This window comes from Haliaeetus leucocephalus, unplaced genomic scaffold, assembly GCF_000737465.1.
Source record: "Haliaeetus leucocephalus isolate CR32 unplaced genomic scaffold, Haliaeetus_leucocephalus-4.0 Scaffold251, whole genome shotgun sequence".
Classification (NCBI taxonomy): Eukaryota; Metazoa; Chordata; class Aves; order Accipitriformes; family Accipitridae; genus Haliaeetus; species Haliaeetus leucocephalus.
The window spans coordinates 2,564,218-2,583,156 of record NW_010972687.1 but is presented as its reverse complement, the minus strand read 5'-3'; the positions used below and the strand labels follow the sequence as shown (position 1 = coordinate 2,583,156).

The 18,939-nt window shown below is 39.4% G+C and overlaps 1 protein-coding gene across 4 annotated transcripts in view; it reads right to left on the bottom strand.

Moving 5' to 3' along the window:
- TRPM3 (transient receptor potential cation channel, subfamily M, member 3) overlaps nucleotides 1–18,939 on the bottom strand; it is a 276,569-nt gene that overhangs the window by 6,295 nt on the left and 251,335 nt on the right. For all 4 annotated transcript variants that reach the window (XM_010568605.1, XM_010568607.1, XM_010568608.1 and 1 more), the window contains 5 exons: nucleotides 18,615–18,866; nucleotides 14,810–14,984; nucleotides 5,750–5,900; nucleotides 5,003–5,202; nucleotides 3,663–3,795 (listed from right to left, as the gene is read on the bottom strand). In XM_010568605.1, coding sequence (XP_010566907.1) covers nucleotides 3,663–3,795; nucleotides 5,003–5,202; nucleotides 5,750–5,900; nucleotides 14,810–14,984; nucleotides 18,615–18,866 — 911 coding nt within the window. The remainder of the gene's footprint in view (nucleotides 1–3,662; nucleotides 3,796–5,002; nucleotides 5,203–5,749; nucleotides 5,901–14,809; nucleotides 14,985–18,614; nucleotides 18,867–18,939) is intronic.

Sequence of the window (18,939 nt, the reverse complement as noted above, 5' to 3'; positions counted from 1 at the left end):
TGGTCCAGGTGGAAAAAATGCCTATTGAAGAGATTGCTTTAGTGGCTTCATGCCAGATCAAGAAAAGTAGTGCAGTCTTTTTTGATCATATTATGCATGTCTCTGTGCTGGTCAAAATGTGCCGCTGAAAGTTTCATAGTGATTGGAAAGGAAGGGTCTCCAGGAAAAGTTGTGATTCAATGAAGTGAATTTGTCCAACTTTGCTTTCCTTACAGGTCTCCAGGAGATTCACCAAGATTTGCCTAGTAAATGCAGTTAAGGGAAACACCTTACAGCTTTGTACCACTTTGTATTTATCCTCTTAGTCAATCACTTCCTCTGATGTGTATCACTAACCTGCTGCTACTTCCATGTGCCTGTGTGAGATCCTACCTAGTGAGCTACTCCTCCAAGGTACTTAGTACCTGGGGTGAGGGAAGGACTAACATCAAGTGTCGTTTCATGCTTCTAACTTCTGAATGTGAAAGGATCAGGTAAAGGAGAGATTTTATGTGGTGACACCAGATCTGGACACCTCTGTGGTGTTCTTTGTTACAAGTGAGGTGATTGCTGAACCAAGACAGGCCCCATGGGATGTTAGGGTGGACTATTCCAAGGTGATAGTATAAACTGCAGCTTGTTGTAGGTGAGTCAGACAAGGTGCTGTGGTCCTGACCCAGCACAGCCACTGACCACTTAGCTGAAATCATTCATTTATACCCAGGCCAATGCAGAAAGAAACAGGATTTCTTGTTCTTTTGTTTTCCTGAGCTCCTTATCTGCTTCTGGGACCCACCTAGGCTGAACCTCAAAGCAAGACTCTGTTCCCACCTCCGGTTATCCTGCCAGTGCTAGCCCCCCACTCCCTCCTTCCAGGTGTACTGTGCTTTGCACCTATGGTGTGCAGCTGTTCTTCCTCCAAGCAGGACCTGGGACACTCTGATAAATGCAGCTGCAAGTAGGAGCTGCTCAAGCAAGAGGTGAGTGTATCACAGATGCATAGAGGAGAGGGAAGGCAGAGAGCAGGCTTGTCCCAGCCCTTCCTTCTTGAACTTTACAGCATTCTCAGCTTCCTGCAAATGGAATGTCTTCAGGGGGAACTTCACTGATATTTGCAGGGCTTTCTGGTTCAATTTTACACCATGTAAAGCTGAGTTAATTGGATTAAGCTGATATCTCATGGCTATAATGTAGGTATTGTGCTTGGTCTACTACTACATGCTAATGTGCTTGGTCTACTACTACACTGGAAGAGAAACTTTATAGTCCTGCATCTTCTCTGTTTTCTTTGCTTTACATCTTGTTAATCGTACAAAGACATCTGTATATAGAAACCACAGAGTACAAATCTGGATTTTAAATATTTGAATGTTCCACAGGTTAGAAAAAAGAATTTTGCTGTTTAAGAACACTTCAAGGGATACTTCCCTGTCCATAACTGCAGGCAAAATGACAGACTTGGTCATCCAGTTTGTAAAACGTGCTATTTAAGATACCTACATAGCCCTGATTCCTCAAACATCTTTAAAGTATTTCTCAGATCTTTGAAGTATTTGCACTTGCCTTCTGTGGTAGAGCATTGCAGTTGGTTTGGCAAGGAGAGAAGAGCTATTATGAAATGAGAACTGCATTCACCTGTGATTTCCTTGCTGCAAGTCCTAGTAGTGTGCTTGGGTCCAGGAGTGGCCTCTGTACCCCATAGGGTTGTATATGGGTCTCCCTTACACAGCTGGTTTCCACATTACACTATTGGCTACAGTAAACAGATTTTTAAGAACTATTTCTCTGTGGGGCTCAGGTACTTGTCTTCATTTAGGATTCATAATTGTGAACTCTTCTGGAATGAGGTGCTTTAAGCCATTCATTTTAAATAGAGATAAGGGCTCTTTTCCTATAAAACAGGGCCAGCAAAGTGTGCAAAGTCACTGTTATAGATTCATTTTCAAGGACTTAGAGCACGAGTCTAATGTAGGGGAGGTCTCAGCTGGATTACTTCTTATTTACAGAGGCTTCAAACATACCTCTTCTTTCCTTGGCTACCAAAAGGAAAGCTATGCCCGAACAGAGATTTGAACCTGCATCTATGATTTTCAGGTTAGTTCTCTGACCACTGGACTATGAGAACACAAGAAAAAACAGTACTCAGTTGGACCACAGATTGAATTAGCGCACTATCTTAATTTGAAGCATATGTAATTCTTCCCCCCTTATATTCTCCACTCTAAACATTTTCTGCTCAGGAAATTCATGGGCTCAATATGATCTCTATGTATTTAGCAGTCCCTTCCATAAGCTTGTCTAGTCTGTTTGAAACCATGTAGACTTTTAGCTGACATCATCAGCTTGTTTCATACCTCATCAGCTTTCAAGAATTTGCTCTGTTCTACTACTTACTGCATGAAAAAACCACCTATTTTTGTTTGTTTTGAACCTGGGTCCTGCTAGATTAATCTGTTGCTCCCCTATATCTTGTTATGGGAGAAACAGAAAACAACTGATTTCTACTGACCCTTTTCTTGCACTCATAATTATACAGACCTCTATCATTTAATTCCCCGTTTGTCTCTTCCAGACCAAGCAGAGCTAGATTACTTGGCCATTCTTTACGAGGAAGCCATTCCATGCCTTACCACGCTTCCCCTCTAATATCCTTTTCTAAAATACGTGTTTTAGGAGTGCTGTTTTCATTAATGCAGATGAGTAAAGGGTATCATATCTGCTAATCCTGCTCTGGGATAGATTTGTTTCAAAGCCAAATTAAAAGTGTGTTTCCTTGCCTACAGAAAACATATTTTAGTCATAGCTGCATGAGGGGCAGTGCTAGAAGATTATGTATAAGGAGAAGAGTGTTGTATCTGTGTAACTGATTACAATGACAACTCACCTGACCTCTGTTATACAAATTAAAGTGGAGTATTCAGGGAATGGAGTATTCAGTGATTCATAAGTTTTATGAATATCTGACAGGATATTGCCCTAAAATATTTATTGGTAACAGTGCTAAGAATCAAACAACTAACTCTGTCCTCTAAACTTAACTCTGTTGCTCAGCTGCTGTGTGTTGAAAGCATATAAGCACCACAGCAGATGAACAGATTTATGAATTTTTAGAACTGATGAATTTGAAGAGTGGCAACTTCCACTAAATTAATGTATTACCTTTGTCCTCTGTGCATTTCATTGCTGTAGGTGAAATGTCTAGTTCCTTTTAAATTAATGGCAAGATCCCTGTTGCTGTCAATGAAACTAGCTTACCTAGCAAGGCCATCCTGCAACAGGGCTCGCTCTTTATCTGAATGTCTAGAAGGTCAGGGCTAAAGCCATGATTTTCATTGAGGAGCTCTCATTTACTCTCCCATTGTGTTCTGACCACTTGTGCCCTAAAGTTCTGCTTTAAGAACCGAAAGGCAAGAATAATTTGTGTTTCTCACTACATCAGTTGTGTTCTAATACAACTGGTTAAAAGATTCACATTTTCAAAACTTTGAGGAACATTTGCTATAGCAAAAAAGAAAAACAGAGAAAAGAAATTCACCACCTTTTATCACTCTACTTTTTAGTTAAGAATTATTAAAAAAATACCTCAAATATTTCCCTTTTCAAGAAAAAGAAAGGAAGGGTGAGAACGGCAACAGAAACACATTTCCAGATCAACTATGAGAGAACAAACAAAAAAAGTGCACCTTTCTGAAGTGACACGGATTCTTTCATCATTGGAGGAATTGAATCTGTCATCCTTTTCTCTAAAATATTCTTCTATGCACTGCTCTTCAAAATCATGGACTTTTTTCAATTCATCCTCAGTTATAAAAAGTTCTGTGGAAACAATGGAAAAATGTGAATTTGGCAAAGATTAACATATGAAATTAATTACATTCTTCTTATTGTGGAATTCATGGGCTAAACTTTCAAAAGCAGGCTTTGAATTTACCTGGGACTTTGGTATGAAAGCAGATAGATGCAGCTAATTACCAAATTAGTGGCTTCAATTATATATGATTCTGGAGACAGAAACACTTAAGTGCGCAAATGCTGAGCAAACATGAATGTGTTTTGATTGCATGAGATCTAAACACAGCTGTTGGACAGGTCCTGGAGAGATAGTGGGAGGCAAAGCCCACCTGTAACCTAATACAAATATACTCAAATTAGCAGACTGCTAGGAAAAGAGTCTGAGAGTACAGAAGGTCTATCTGACATGGCAAGAGCTGATATCTGCAGGCAGCAGCAAAGGCTGTGGCAGGCAGTGTGATGTGAGTGGGAGGAGAGCAGTCAGGTTGCACTTCCATCTCCAGTGCCACCACATGGCTCCAGCTCCCTCCTCACAGAGAAGTGGGCTGGGGTATCGGCTAATGTTGGGGAGACATGCACATCCCTTAGCTCCCCACCTCTGGCATATACACTGGGGGAGGTGGAGATCTGCTACTTTGAAGAACTAGATAGAGAAGAGGAGAGAAAATGTTATCAAAATAATCTGGCAGGTTTTCCATCATGCTTATAGGAGTTTGTATTAAAAGCGTCTGGAGAAACTACTCCTCCAGTTTGAACCAGTGTCAAGGAGAGAACATGTATCTACAAAATAATTACTTCTCACCATCTTTCAGCTTATCTAGGCAAAAAGTGTGCTGGGGGCAAGTGTGTGCTGTTTGCTCAAAAAGTAGGAATGCACGTGTATTTTCAGAAATAAAACTGAGATCTGGAAGTGCGATAAACTGTAAGAAGAATTTCAGCAATAACAGACCTCTAGCAACAGTAAAACAAACCCCCTTGCTTTAAAGGAACAAAGGGGGGAACAACCCCCCCCAAAATCCCAGAAAAACATAGCCCCATTAATACTCGGTGGAAAACTAAGGGTCGGGCAGTGCAAGTGAAACTAAATGATTCAGGTAAGATTTTTGCAGTTAAAAGTAGGTCTCTGTTGGAAATGTTACCAAGGTGCTGGATTTAGCCTTCATTCATGTCAAACACTAGATATTACCAAGGGCATTGGAAAGTCCCACTCTGTAAATTGTCTAAGGCTTACTTAATCCATAGTCTCTCTCATCTGGGTCGCTTTCATGCTTCCGCCATCTGCAGCAGAGGTGTTGGAATATCATAGTCATATGGCTGAAAATGATCAGAGGTGGTGGGAGAACAGGTCTTTCATGAAATGTCATGATCAGCTGATATCTTTGAAACTTCCATACTTGGTTGGATATGGATTTGACTTCAAAAAATGTATTGCTAGAAGGCAAGAAAAGGAAAATAACATCAGATTGAAATGGTTTTGGGTACTTTGCTGAAGATGATATGACAACACCTTAATTAGACACATTTCACTAAAAGTGGCAAATGTTTCCTTGTTGCAAAAAAGAGGAAGAAGAAGGAAAGAAATTAATAAGTTTGTGCTTCAGCAAAGCACACTTGCAGTCAGCCATTTCAAAGTATCTTACTACTGTGTACATCTGCTCTGATTCTTACAACAACCCAACAAGACAGGAAAGTATTTTTATTCATGTTTTCCATATCGGGAGTGAATGATGCCATAAATGAACTTTATATATTTTTGGCTTCTCTTCCCTGATTCCCATCGGGTGTCTGTCCTTGGAAATGAGACGTGTGAAGAACTTGGCATTTCCTTCATTCCCTGGAGACAAGCTATGCCTCTTTCCCTCTCACCCTCACATCCTTTGAAAATGTGTCTCAGCCAAAGTCTTCAGCTTAGCAGCCTTCTTAGGCTGTGTATAATGTCCATCCCCACCAAGTCCATACTTTGCAATGTGTCACTCACTTGAAAACAGCAATGAGGAGGTTCACCAAAAGGATGTTTGCAACCAAGAGGTAACAGGCCATGATGGCAGGAACAATCCATGCTCCTGTCTTGCAGGGAGGTAGCTGGATTATTTTGCCATCTTCTCTGGTTTCATTTTGACCACAAGGAGCTGGGAACAAAAATGCAAAACAAGGCAAAATGGGAATGAAATCTTATTTTTTCATTGCTTTTTACATAAATATTTAAATATTTATAAAGGCCTGCCTGCCAAAACAATATCTTCCAAATAACAGTGGCATTGATGCTCCACCCCAAGAAATCCGCACTTGCTATCACAGACTTTACAAGCTGCAGTTCTTGTTATTGTGTGGTATTTGCCATGAATATCAAGATATTCCCCTCAGAAACTGCAGGAGACAACAATGCCTGTTGTGAGTAAGCTGCCTGGTTGCATACAGCTAAAATATCGTGCTATTCTGGTAGTAATTAGTGGCTGTGCAAATAAAACGATCGAAATGTTTAATCCTGGAAAAAAGCTTATGTATTTTTTTTTTTAATGGTGAAAGCTTAGTCTTTTCTGATTGATGGAGAGGGATGTGATAAATAGCACAAGGAAAAAGAAGTAAATGGAAGTAAATTAAAGAGTAGACATTTATCACTGTGCATTGCACTGCCCCAAGCCGCTCTAGGACATACTCATAATGACCCTCTGCTATTAAGGACTTTTGACTGCATGCCTAGGAACAGTGGGGGAGATTATCAAGTCTTTACTGTACCAGGTAAAGAGACATGTAGGCAGCAGAGTTGCCACCTGTTTGTTCCCCAAATGCTTTGGAACAAAAACGTTCTCGGTATTAATGTTGTAGAACTGAAAGCAAGGGGAGAGAAAACCCTGTGAAATAGTTTTCCTTGCTTATTTTTTTACATGCCTTCATGTGCTGTGGTGTGTGATCTACATTTGCAAGCGTGGGTCAGTTTTTGTCTTTCTAGCCTCAATCCTAGTGGTCTTAAGTACCTCTGTAATGAGCTCTTCAAGAAAATAACTGAAGCAGCAGCTTACATATACAAACTATCTTAGTAAATTTTGTGCAGCACTACAGCTAGCTTCCCCTCATCCCCAACAAAAAGAAGTTTGAGGAATTTTCAAAGTGCTCAGCACTGGCTCATTCCTGCTTGTATCAGTGAGTTTCCCACTGACTTCACAGAAAACAAAGTTTGCCAATGCCATATGTTTTGTAAAATTTCACCCTGTGTCAACAAATCCATGATTTCCATTAAAAACTATTCTTCTCAAAAAGGCCCTTCTGAATTTGGTTCACAGAGCATGGGATTCAACTGTGGCTGTCTCTACTGGTAATCATATGGTATCATGTGTGATTTGGGTACCTGATTTTGGCCACTAGATATAACTGTTAGGCTATTACATATAGAAATATCATAGCCATATGGGGCAGAAGAATACATGATATATTAACGTCAAAAAAGAACTCTCCCAAAATATTCAACTCACAGAAAAAGAAATGGCAAAGCCAAATACAAGCAGTACTACTTTTACAAGCAGCTCTGTTGTGTCTGGACTCATGGTGTCACTAGTCCTTCCCACTTACAAAAATACATTTTATTAGTGGAACAGGCTGGTGTACGCAATTCTTTATTTCTCAGAAAGCATCACCTTGCAGATCGTTTTAAGTTAGTGTGGATTTCATGCTTTCCACACTGCTCCAATCAGTGGTTTCATTTATACATTCAAAACGGCATCTGTGAGCTGCTGTGGGTGAGGGGCTATGTGCACTCAACCTTCACCCAGCAGCAACTGGGACATTCAATACCTCTTGGTACCAGCACTCAATGTGAGACTTACATTTCTGTTTGTGTGGAAACACTAACTTGCTCACATGTTGATTCAGAGCTACAAAGTCCAACACAGCACAGTACTGAAACCCATCATGATTTCACCAGTAACAAAACAATCACGCTATCAGTTGATGAAACCTCTTGTCCTTTTGTGTGCTGAAGAACAGAAGAAATAATGTCTTTTGTAGCAATGAGAGAAATTGGTGAAAAGCATATTTTAAACCTCAGATCAATGAGATAAAAAAGCTCAGGTCAAAGTCTGGTTAAAGTTTTATTATCGCATTTTTTCTGTTAATAAAAAGATAATTTAACCTAAAAAAAGATCAGCTTTGACAACTACCAAGACCAAAAATTATTTATCCAGGTTTATTTGCCTACAATAGAGTATTTAGAATACCATTAATGCATCCCTGCCGGTTTATGCCACACAGTGACGGCCAACTTAGACTTCCTAAAAAGACAAGTTTCCATAGTCTATTCTATACGTGCATACATGTTCAGCTTGTCCTGAAGGTTTGCAGATGTTTTTCTCTTTGCACATTCTGTTGTAGGAACAGTTTTAAAATAACAAGGGAATACTAAACTCATGCCTTACTTTACAGAGAACTAAGCCACCACTTAATCTTCCTATCTTCATCTGCATGAGAAAATGTATGATGTGTGTCCAAAATGCAGAAGCCTGTGTTCCACTGCACATCACTGAACATCTTCTTCATCTTTAAACTGTAACATTAATTTTAAAGGATTTTTTTTCCACTAATAAATAAACTGTTTGTTTAAAATAGTTACTCCCAGGAAACCAGAAACAGAAATTTCTCTTTGTGAAAAAAGACAGAGGACTCTGGCAGGAGGCTAAAACTAGCAATGGTATTATTTTTAGATAATGAAGTACTTGTTTACATTTAAGAAATCAGAATTCTGTTTGTAGGGTTTGAGAAGACTTTGTTATGGTAACCCAGGACAGTTCACCTCTCCCATCTGAGTATGTAGAGTCCCAAGCACGTCTTATCTCCTCGTTACAGTAAGCTGGGGTAGTTCACTTCCCCCTCACCTGCACATACCCCGCAGGGGCACCAACGTGAAGGCCAGCTGCAGATCCCAGAATTCGGACAACAGCACCTCCGTTACATCAGCAAGTTTGCTAACGAACCTAACAGGACAGTGCATATGCACGATACGTTAAGCAGTGCAAGTCTTATTATCCACCCCTGCGGTGCTTTCCCTTGAGCTTCACTCCCGAGCAGGGCTCCACTGCGTCGGGTTCCCATTTGATCAGTGTCGGTGTCCCGGGGATCCCACTGTCGTAACGCTATGCTTTACCTAAAGCCAAAGCTTCCATTTGCTGAGTATTGTGCCTTGTCCCTGGGAGATCTGCACCTGCCTTTCATGTGTAACATGGTTTGACCATTTTAATTATGTTTGGAGAAATGCAGTAATTTTTGTAGTATGTGCAGTAACACACTGCGATAACAACATTTTTCAAAGCACAATTTTAACATGTATGAAAACATACTCATCTTTTTACATTACAGACTTGCTTTAACAAAGAACACAGAGAGTACTTAATTCTAGTGAAATGTTTTGCTGAAGCAAATTCTGTTAGTATAACTATACGCCTATTTCAGGTAACTGAAAAACCCATCAGTCTGATACCTACAGGCCATTGGATAAAGGTCAGACATTATGTCCTGAACTCAGGCTTTAGAAAATAATAAATGGCTGGACTTTTAATTTCAATTACATGCATTAACTTCACTCAGCTTTCAAATATTGCATTCTGACATCTGTGGATGTACATATTTTTTGCATCTCTTGTTTCCTTTTTCACAATCTCCTCCTATGCTTGTTTTTCCTTCCTGGCTCCCATTTACAGTTTCCTGTATGCGCCTTTCCTGCTACATACCTAACCCTTCCTCTTTCCTGGCCAGCGAATAGCTGCAAAGCAAACAGCAGTAACCCATGCTTCTGTGTGTTCCAGGCCTAAAGCAGCAGCAGAACTCGGGAAGAATTTGTTTCCCTGCTGTAATTACTGTCATGACATGGGCACTGCTCATTTTTACTGTGTATTGGGTGGAGACCTTGGGAAACAACGTTTGCAAATTTCTGCGTCATGACTTTTCCCCCAGCTGCATCCTTCCAAAGTAGTTGTGGGAAATAGTGGAGAGAGGAAAGTGCATAGCTGAACAGCTTTGTTACAAAATAGCTTTTGCCTTTGATGAAAACTTCTTATATAAAAATGGATACCACTTTCACAATACAAGTTGATTTGTTTGAAATCACAAGAAACTGTGGAATGGGTTCATATGATCACAATTCTAAAGAATAAGGAAACCAATAAGTGCATATTAATGAACAAACCAACCCATCTTTTTTTTTAAATTCAAGTCTGGACATTTTAAATGCACTTTCATCACCCTGTTTATGAGCATATAGGTACCTCACAATTTTGATCTGCACTGAACCCAAAGGATGTGAAAGCATTTTATAATTTTTTAATGAAAAATCTAAGCAAAGTTACCAGCTTGCCAGCCTGGTAAATATTGAAAAAAGGCTAAGCGAGCTGCCTTGGGCTGTCCACTTCTTCACTGACAGAGAAAATACTGAACTCTGGGAACTCTGAATCTCACACCACTGCTCTGTTCATCAGCAGAAACATCCAGGGAACTGAACAGTGTCTCATTACTTCAAAAAAGTTGCTTTAACTACAGCATTGTGACCTTACACGCTGCTTCTTGCCCTCAGCCACATAAATAATGACTTTGAAGTGTCTCTCCGATCTGCTGGTATTTTAATCATAATTCATAGTAAATCCCTGTATTTTTCTTGTTCTCCCTAGTTCCTTCTCTCTCCTCCCCCCCGTCTCTGCCCCCATTAAAAGTATCCAACCAAACAGAACCCAAACTATAACCTCAGAGGAGTGCTAGGAAGGGGACCACTACTGCAACTCAGGCCAGAGAGACTTTCAAAATGGTGTTTAGGCTGTGCACAAATTTTATCCCCTGCCTTTGTCTAACAATGCTAAAAATATTGTCTGTGCTGCAGATCTGCAATACAGATTAAAAAAAAAAAAAAAAGGGCAAGAGAAAACACAGGTATGATTTATTCTGTTTTGTGCAAAGCTGCTCTGTTTGTTCAAATTCCAGAATGATCCATGCAAATGACTGCCCTTACAGGAAGCTCCTACAGAGACATGAAAAGCATGAAACCTCTAAGATTGTATAGAATTTAGTATAAAATTTTCATTTATACTAAGAAACCTTCAAGAACTTTAAAAAATAAATTAATCTAGCAGACTAAGAAATTTAAAGAATTTTTTAAAAGTCTTTTGTAGTAATTATATTTTCCTCTTAAGTTCATTGGATAGTTAAAACCTGTGTGTAATCATCTCTCATCTTCTGAAACTACTGCATTCTGGTTACTTGGCATTCCTCCAGTATGAGTGAAAGAGAAGGAGGCCCCATCTTTTTCTCTTAAACTATGTAGGTTTTTCCAATAAGGGAGTAGGCACATGGAACAAACACAACTCAGACTGATCTTCAGATTCCAAATGGTACTTGAAATACTGTCAGCTGGAAAGAAAATCCAGATGCAAATCTGACATGTGAGACACCAGGCAAATCTGAAAAACAGCCGAAACCAAAAAACCCAAACCCGTGTTGGTTAACAGCACTTTCTGTTGCCTTGCTTTCTGAATATAGGAGAATGTGAGGTCTGCTGCTAATTTTTTACAGGTGATTGCCATTTCTCAAATTGCCATTTATGTCATCTATCTACATTTTTTACTAAGCAAACTCACTCCCTGAATAATCCTTTCCTCTTCAGTATTTCTTATATACTTCTGTATCCATAGTATTCTGGAAGGACAGATAGCTTTGCATGTGACAACTATGTTGTGAATTTTTTGGCTAAAATTGCCAGCAATAGTGCCAAAGTAAGTGAGGTGAACTGAGGGAGAGATTTTACAGCATTTGTAGGTTTCCTTCCGGACAGGCATTCACTAAAGCAGCTAAGTGGCTGGCTGCTGCCCCATGGATCCCATTGAGCACCACAAAGCTCAGCTGGATTAGGAAAGTGAGACGGTTGCATATACCATCACTGCTTCCCTGACCCGGATCTCCCTTCCTCCCCCAGCTAACATGGCTGTGATGAACTGTCAGCCTGAGAGGAACTACTTTGAGACTGGTTTTGCTCTTTTCATTGAATTTACCTGAAAATTTGAACACAGTTCTAAAAGATTTACTCTGCTCCCCCCCCCCCCCTTTAAAATTGGTTGATAGTCAGTTATTTGTAGGATTGTAGTATTTATGTTCATCACTGATAATAAACGACACCACTGAATAGTGTATTCATACTCCCAGAAGTGAGGATATAATTCTGTCCCCACTTTTGAGTTGAAGATGAGATCACATGCCAACAGGACACTAATGCACACTCCAGTTAACATATGTATTTTTAAAATGAAATGAATACAGAAGTTATGGGTAAAAAATGTAAATGTATGTGATATGCATTATTTTAGAGCGAGGCATTTAGCTAGTGTTTTAACAGTGCAGTGTGTTGAGATAAAAATCAGAGTAGATCCACTGGATGGACAGGCTACCAGCTGATGAGATGGATCCAGACATTGTATCTGGTCAGCCTTAATGCCATGCTTCACAAATCAACAGAAAATGAAAAAAAAAAAAGAAAAGTAAGTTAGAAATTTTAGAGTAGCATACTATTTTGTACATTTCTCAGACACTAGGTTAATCTCTAGGAGTGTGGATCAGATGTACATGCGCTTCCAAGATCAGCACTTTTGCTGGATCCTAAACTTGCAAATAACAGCAATATTAAACACCAAAAATAAAGAAAACCACAAAGAAACCCTTTTTGTATTCTAAAATAATACTAATAAAAAAATGTACTCCAAGCAATAAAGTTCAATTGCAGTTTAGATGTAGCATAACCACTTTAGAACATGTTTATCTTATTTGAGAAAGTACAAATACTGTAGTACTCTAACATGAATACAGCGGCTGATTTAGCTTAGAACAACTTGGAAAATATATATAACAACAAATTTCCAAATAGTGAAAAAATGTAAGTGTATTAGTAAAACCTTTTGGGTGCCAATCAGGTAATTTTGATTGTATAACAACATCACTAAAAATTTGCTCATGCTCCCAGTCTATTCCAGAGGTAACATTTTTGAGACAACCAAGCTTCAGACGGATGTGATGTATTGCACATATTTTGTGCTGAAAGAGTGGCAGATTCTAATTCCCTGCATCATCTGTCTCTCAGGAAGGAGGAACTAGGTGCTGCTTTTCATTTTGGCATCACCACTTTTGCTGCAACTCCTGGTTTCCTTGACCTAGACAGAACGACAACATGTCTACACTTACAGCTGGAGTTGAAACCATCAGGAATTTTGCTTTTCCTAAGCCTCAGAAGAAATCATGCTGCATCTTTTTGCAAGGTTTAAATGTTGGGCATCTGAATAACACACAAGTCTATGACCAAATCCTTATGCAAGGGTATGGAGCCTGCCACCCTCTTCTCGCACTTAAAAACCATGCTTAATTCAAAGACATTTTAGTTTCTCAGGTGTCAGGGTTCTAAACTATAATCAGCACTTCACTAAAAAAAATACCAGGAACTTTTTGTTCAGCCAATTGCCATGTTTGTTGCAGTATGGTAGTTACTTACTACAATATCAATAAATGGCCACTTGTAGAGGGACAGACAGAATTCTGCTTGTGGAAGGAAGTCATAGTTTAATGGGATAAACCTTTATCCCTCTCTTATGCTTTTGGAGTGAGATGAAGTTTTATACCCCCAGCTATTATGCCTTCAGAATGAAATTAATTTTTAAAAAGAAAAGAAAAGGAAAAAGGATAAAAATGAGGCAATCAGGTGAAAAGCTAAACTCAGTGAGAAGCTTTGTGATTTTAGGTATTTCCTTATTTCCTTACACGCCATCCTGCCTCTGAAAACAAAGTGGAGAAGTAAACATAAAAAAGAGGTTTCATCTGCATCCACAGTAATGATTCTGTGCTAACCAGGAAGAAGAAATGAACATGGAACTGCTGAAATATCTGCCATGTGATACATATATTTCTGTCCATCTGAAACTCCATTAAGTTGGGTGCATTTTTGGTGATATAGATACATTTATTCCCTTAACCAGCTCAGGAAAAATCAACACCTTTTTTTCCATTCAAACTTGGTCAATACTGAAAAAGCAAAAGATAAATTATGAAAACACTGCCTTTTCCTAAGGTGGTACAAAGGATAAAAAGGAATATCCTAAACAGAGCTTTAATGGAGGCCATCTGCCACTGGAAAAGATACTCACTTCTAAATGCTGCCAAGGCTTACACATATTTAAGCAGGAATGATGAAAATCAGTTGCATGTCAGTATTTGCTAAAGATACATTGTTTGTGATTCTTAGCTTGCTCATCTACCTCATCATTTCACATGATCACCCCTCTCCTTTGGCATAATACACCAGGTAGCACCAGGAGGTTTAATTTAAATAGAAAACTAGCATTTTCCTGATCACCAGCCAAATGAATCCTGAGGAGATAGTATATGAAATACTGTCTTTCATTCTGTTTGCACTGATGAGAGCACAGTCTTGCCTTCCAATAAATAAATAAAGCAAAATTCTAATAATGGATCTACTGTCTCCAAAGAATTGCATCACATGGTTTAGCATAAAGGTGGTGGCAGTCAGTAGGTAACAGAGAAAAGAAAACACATTGGATTAGATCCTCATGAAGTGCAGGAGCTGAAGGTCTAACCCAGCATAATTGGACCTGTTGCTCAGTATGAAGTTAGGTAAAAAGTATTTAGGTCTAAAATGAAACCAATGGATGAGAAAAAAAGAAGTGACTTTTCATGTCCCAATTGTATCAGTGAACTCATGGTGGATACCTGGGAGGGTATCCTTGTCACCCAGCTGGTAAAAAGAAACCATTTAAAACATTCTTTATATGCAAGGTAATTTAACATTACAGATTTCCGGTTAAATAATTGTGAAGTGATGCCAGAAGCATGTTCTGAAACTGACACCCCAATATTAGCTGAAAAAAATATTTTTGTGACCATTCTCTGTGATGGAGAAGTTCCTCTATCCTGAGCCATTTATTGAGCATACACACATGATCTAATAGCACATCATCTGATCAAAGTTGGATACCTGACTTTGTAGTATGAGAATCATAAACTTGCTTACGGTCTATCTGGTCTGCAAACACTTCCCCATAGATCATCCAATAAGGCATGTAAAAAATGTTTTTCGCCAGCTTCCACGAAGGCTCCTCATTGGGAAAGAGAATAGCCTGTCTTGCGACACCAAAGCTCATCAGAACCACCAACATGATGATGACAAAGTACATCATGTCTATCATCTGAATGTAATGACAGGAAAAGAGAAAGAGAGAGAAGGGACAAGAATTAGAGGAGTGTATTTGTCCATATTCCTACTATTATATGCTGCAAAAAAGGTTTGCAAAGCTTAGAAACAGAATTTTCAAAATCAAATTTTGAAAAGCCATTCTCGGTTTTATGCATAACAAATTTCATTTTCAAAGAAGTGAAGCAGTATTATTGTGTCCTTGGTTTTACCTAGTGTTGCTTTTAAGAACAATTTAAATGTTATGAATAAGCTTGAAAATACAAGATACCATCTGGTCACACCAGTTGCCTGAACAAGAATATAGGTTCACTGGAATGAGCAGCCTGGTCTGGGCAAGGGTCACGAGATGATGTATTGTTTATAGGCAGCTAGTGGCAACTGTACCAAAAAAAAAAGGGCTGACATGGATTATTTTATTCACTGGTAGTCATTGTCTTGGAGCAAAGGAAGGAGGCTGCATCTAACATAAGGAGTAACGTGTGGCAGAACAGCCTGTTACTGCAACATAAGGGACACCATGGTGGTAACCAGTGAGAAAGGAAAGCTGTGATACTGGCTGGACTAGGAATCAGCTTGGTGGGGGAGTATGACAAAGGACATATTTAAAAAAAAAAAAAAGAACGTAACACAGGCACTCTGCTTGATTCTTCTCCATTGTTGAAGGCCTGATTAGCATATGCACAAGTTTAATTAGTGCTTGCAAACAGTGCCTACCCATTTAAAATGTTCATGGAAAAAGTGGGACAGCAATCCTAAGAGGTGCTGCAGAGAGGCTGGAGATTAGAAGAGGAGCTGTTCTAGAAAAGACTCTCCAGAGAGCAGAGCAATGGGCATCAAGCAGGTAGAGCAGAGATACTTTATAACCCAAAATGAATGTGAAAAAACATGGGAGTCCTGTAAAGTCCCTGGTAAGATCCCTTTAAAACCTTTAGTTACAGGTTTACTTATAGGTCTTTAGTTATAAGGCTTGTTACAACAGAGCTGTTTTTCACAGCTTTGGATGTAACTTTTGTCTCTCGCCAAAACTCGACCCAAAACTCCTCTAAACCTGTGAGTTTTAATCCCTTCAGTCTCTGCATTTTCTGGCTCAGCTGCATTCTGCCTTCCCTGCAAGGCAGGCATGCAACCAACCTGCACCTCACCCGGTTGCCTTACTGCTCCATGGGGGACCTGCTGCAGCTCAAGAGCAGGGTTGCTCACGAGAAGAGCTGGTGGAAGAGGGGACTCACTCGCAGCAGATGGATCTGGCACTGCTGCCGGGGTTCTTCAGTTTTAAAGCACAAGGAGAGAGACCAGAGGTCAAAGTAACACTGGGAAAATATCTAACAGAGAAAAGAGGGGGATACAGAGGAGCAAACAGAAAAGGATATTCTCATATTTACTGAGAGAGGGGCTGTAGGTCGAAGACACCTGTAGGGCAGGGCTCTAGTAGGAGAGACTGAAGAAGCTGCAAAGAGGGAACTGGGGACAAGTGAAAAATCCCAGGGCAAAACAAAGTCTTTTATCTTGAGGTCGATAAAAAATGCAGGAAAGGAAAAAAAACAACACCTGGAGACATGAGAGAGGAAAATGAATGCCTAAAGAATTAAAAAACAGATCAGTAAATCACCAATATTCCTATGTTATTCCGAGCATTAATCTCTCAAGAAAACCTGATTGAAGAGGAATTCTAGATCATTGTACCTCAGACAGCATCCTGAAATGGAAAAGCTGCATAATTACATTTAGTTCTTACTGCTTTTAGGGAAGGAATTTGGAGATGAAACCTGGTTCCTCCTTTCTTCTCTGATGAAACTTTGTTTCAGGTAGAAATATAGAACATGGTATGATGTAATACAACACCTATTTTAAAATGTCATGCGAGCAAATAAAAAATGAATATTTGGTGGCAATTTAAGACAATTTCTTAAATGCTTCCAGTGTTTTTGATCAGGAATCACACAGGTTTGACGTCATGTTGCGAGAAATAAAATTTTCAGTTCTATTCTCTATTCAAGCTGCATATTAGCTTTTCCCTCCTTCACTTGGGTATCTTTCTAAAACCTCAGTAGCTTGTCTGAAATCCAGTGAAATACATGGGTAAGTTTCCACTGGCTCTAATGGGCATTGTATCAGGCCCTTTGGCCTGTAGAATCAAATTACAATTGCTATTTCAATATGGCAATGGCCTTTTCAATCATTCTGAAAAACTCATTAGTCACCTATTCAAAAAAGTGATAAAATGAGGAACTGTTGGTATAAACCTGCAGTTTTATAAACAAGCTGGCTCCATTTCCCCCTTTTTATTCGCAGAGAAGCTAAGAAAATGTAGACATTCCCACACAGTAAGGGAACTGATATACCTCTGACTCTCTTGACGTGCCATAGTGATTTCATTTCATTCCCGAATAAAAGAGGAGTAAGTCTATCACTGTGCAGAGATCATAAAAGCACGTTATAATAAGCATATCCTGTTACTGAAATTAGTAGATAATAATAAACTTGGCCATTCAGCTTCCTTCTCCTATCTTCATCTTCGCTTTAGCCCATTGCTTTTAAACTGCTCAAGCCCATTCCTGCCCCTTTCTTAATTTCACTTGCATATTCGTTCGCTGTGCCCAGAGGTAAAACCTATTAGAGCTATTTTGTTGGATACAATGTAGAAGCAGGTGAAGATAAAGTTCTTTAACATTGGAAAGGTGGAAAGAGTAATCTTTTTCCTCCTGAGTCTAAAACTTAATCACAATAGAAGCTCAGGATAAAACCTCAGGTGTTAAATCTGGTCTGTTGAGGAACTCAATAGCTGTGATGGGCTTACTCTGGAGAAATATGTATAACAAGCTTGCTGTTCTCCATAGTACTGAAACGTGCTTGCAAGACCATGAAAGGAAAAAGACAGAGCCCAAGGAGGTAGATGGACATGTGATTTAAACAAAAATACACAAGGAAGCCTATTGCAGCCTGGAGCAAGCAGATGCAACTCCTAGGGATGACTGTGCATGATATAGATGGTCTGGCCATGCATGCCTCCTGTATGCATTTAGTATTACATAAACTATTCATACTCCTGCCATGTTGTGTACATGTGATGTGGCCAGGGGACAGAGGCTGCAGTTATGCAGATGGATTTCTCACCTCACAAGGACACACCCAAACAGGAAAGATGGAAGAACATATTGATATGGAGCAAACTATAAAAAGGTCACAGTCTTAATCATAACCATTATAGTTTTGAACATACCATGCCTATTACAACATACTTTCTTTGAGAGTCTCAAGGTACCAAACACATTTTTTTTCTTACCATAACAAACTACTCTCCTTTACAACTAGTTGAGAATTAGCATCCTTTGTATTTTCTGCAAATGGGGCAAAGAGGTGTAGGATGGATGGCTTTGCTGCTGAAGAGAGATCTCAGAGAAAGACAAGCAATACATCATCTAACAGAACAGGGAGAGTATAATCCTCAATTTTGGGGGTCTATGCTGAGGTTTTGTTTCAATAAGGCACTGATTTCTAGCTTACATGAAAATGCTAATGTGTAAAAAAAATACAGATAAACCTGCAGTGATATCATTGGCTGAAGACATTGAGTGAAGAACATGCTGGTAAAACATAGAACAAGTATATCAACTTCTCTTACCATTTTCCCAATCATCATAACGTATGGTCCCAAATACTTGTTTACTCCAAAGATGTCTAATAACCGTATATACCAATAAATGATGTTAACACAGTATATCACTCGGCCATCGCTCCGGAGTGGCAGATCTTGCAGACGGAGCACCATCCCGACAGAAAACAGGAGGATAGCTATGAGATCAGTAACGTTCCAGTACTCCTGGAGCCAAACTTTTACTTTCTGTAACAGTTTCCCAGGCTCTGACATCAATATCTGAAGGACAGAGGACACGGAGAGGAAAGATGCTGAGCTGTCTTAATTTAAGCTTGAAGAAATCTATAGTAAA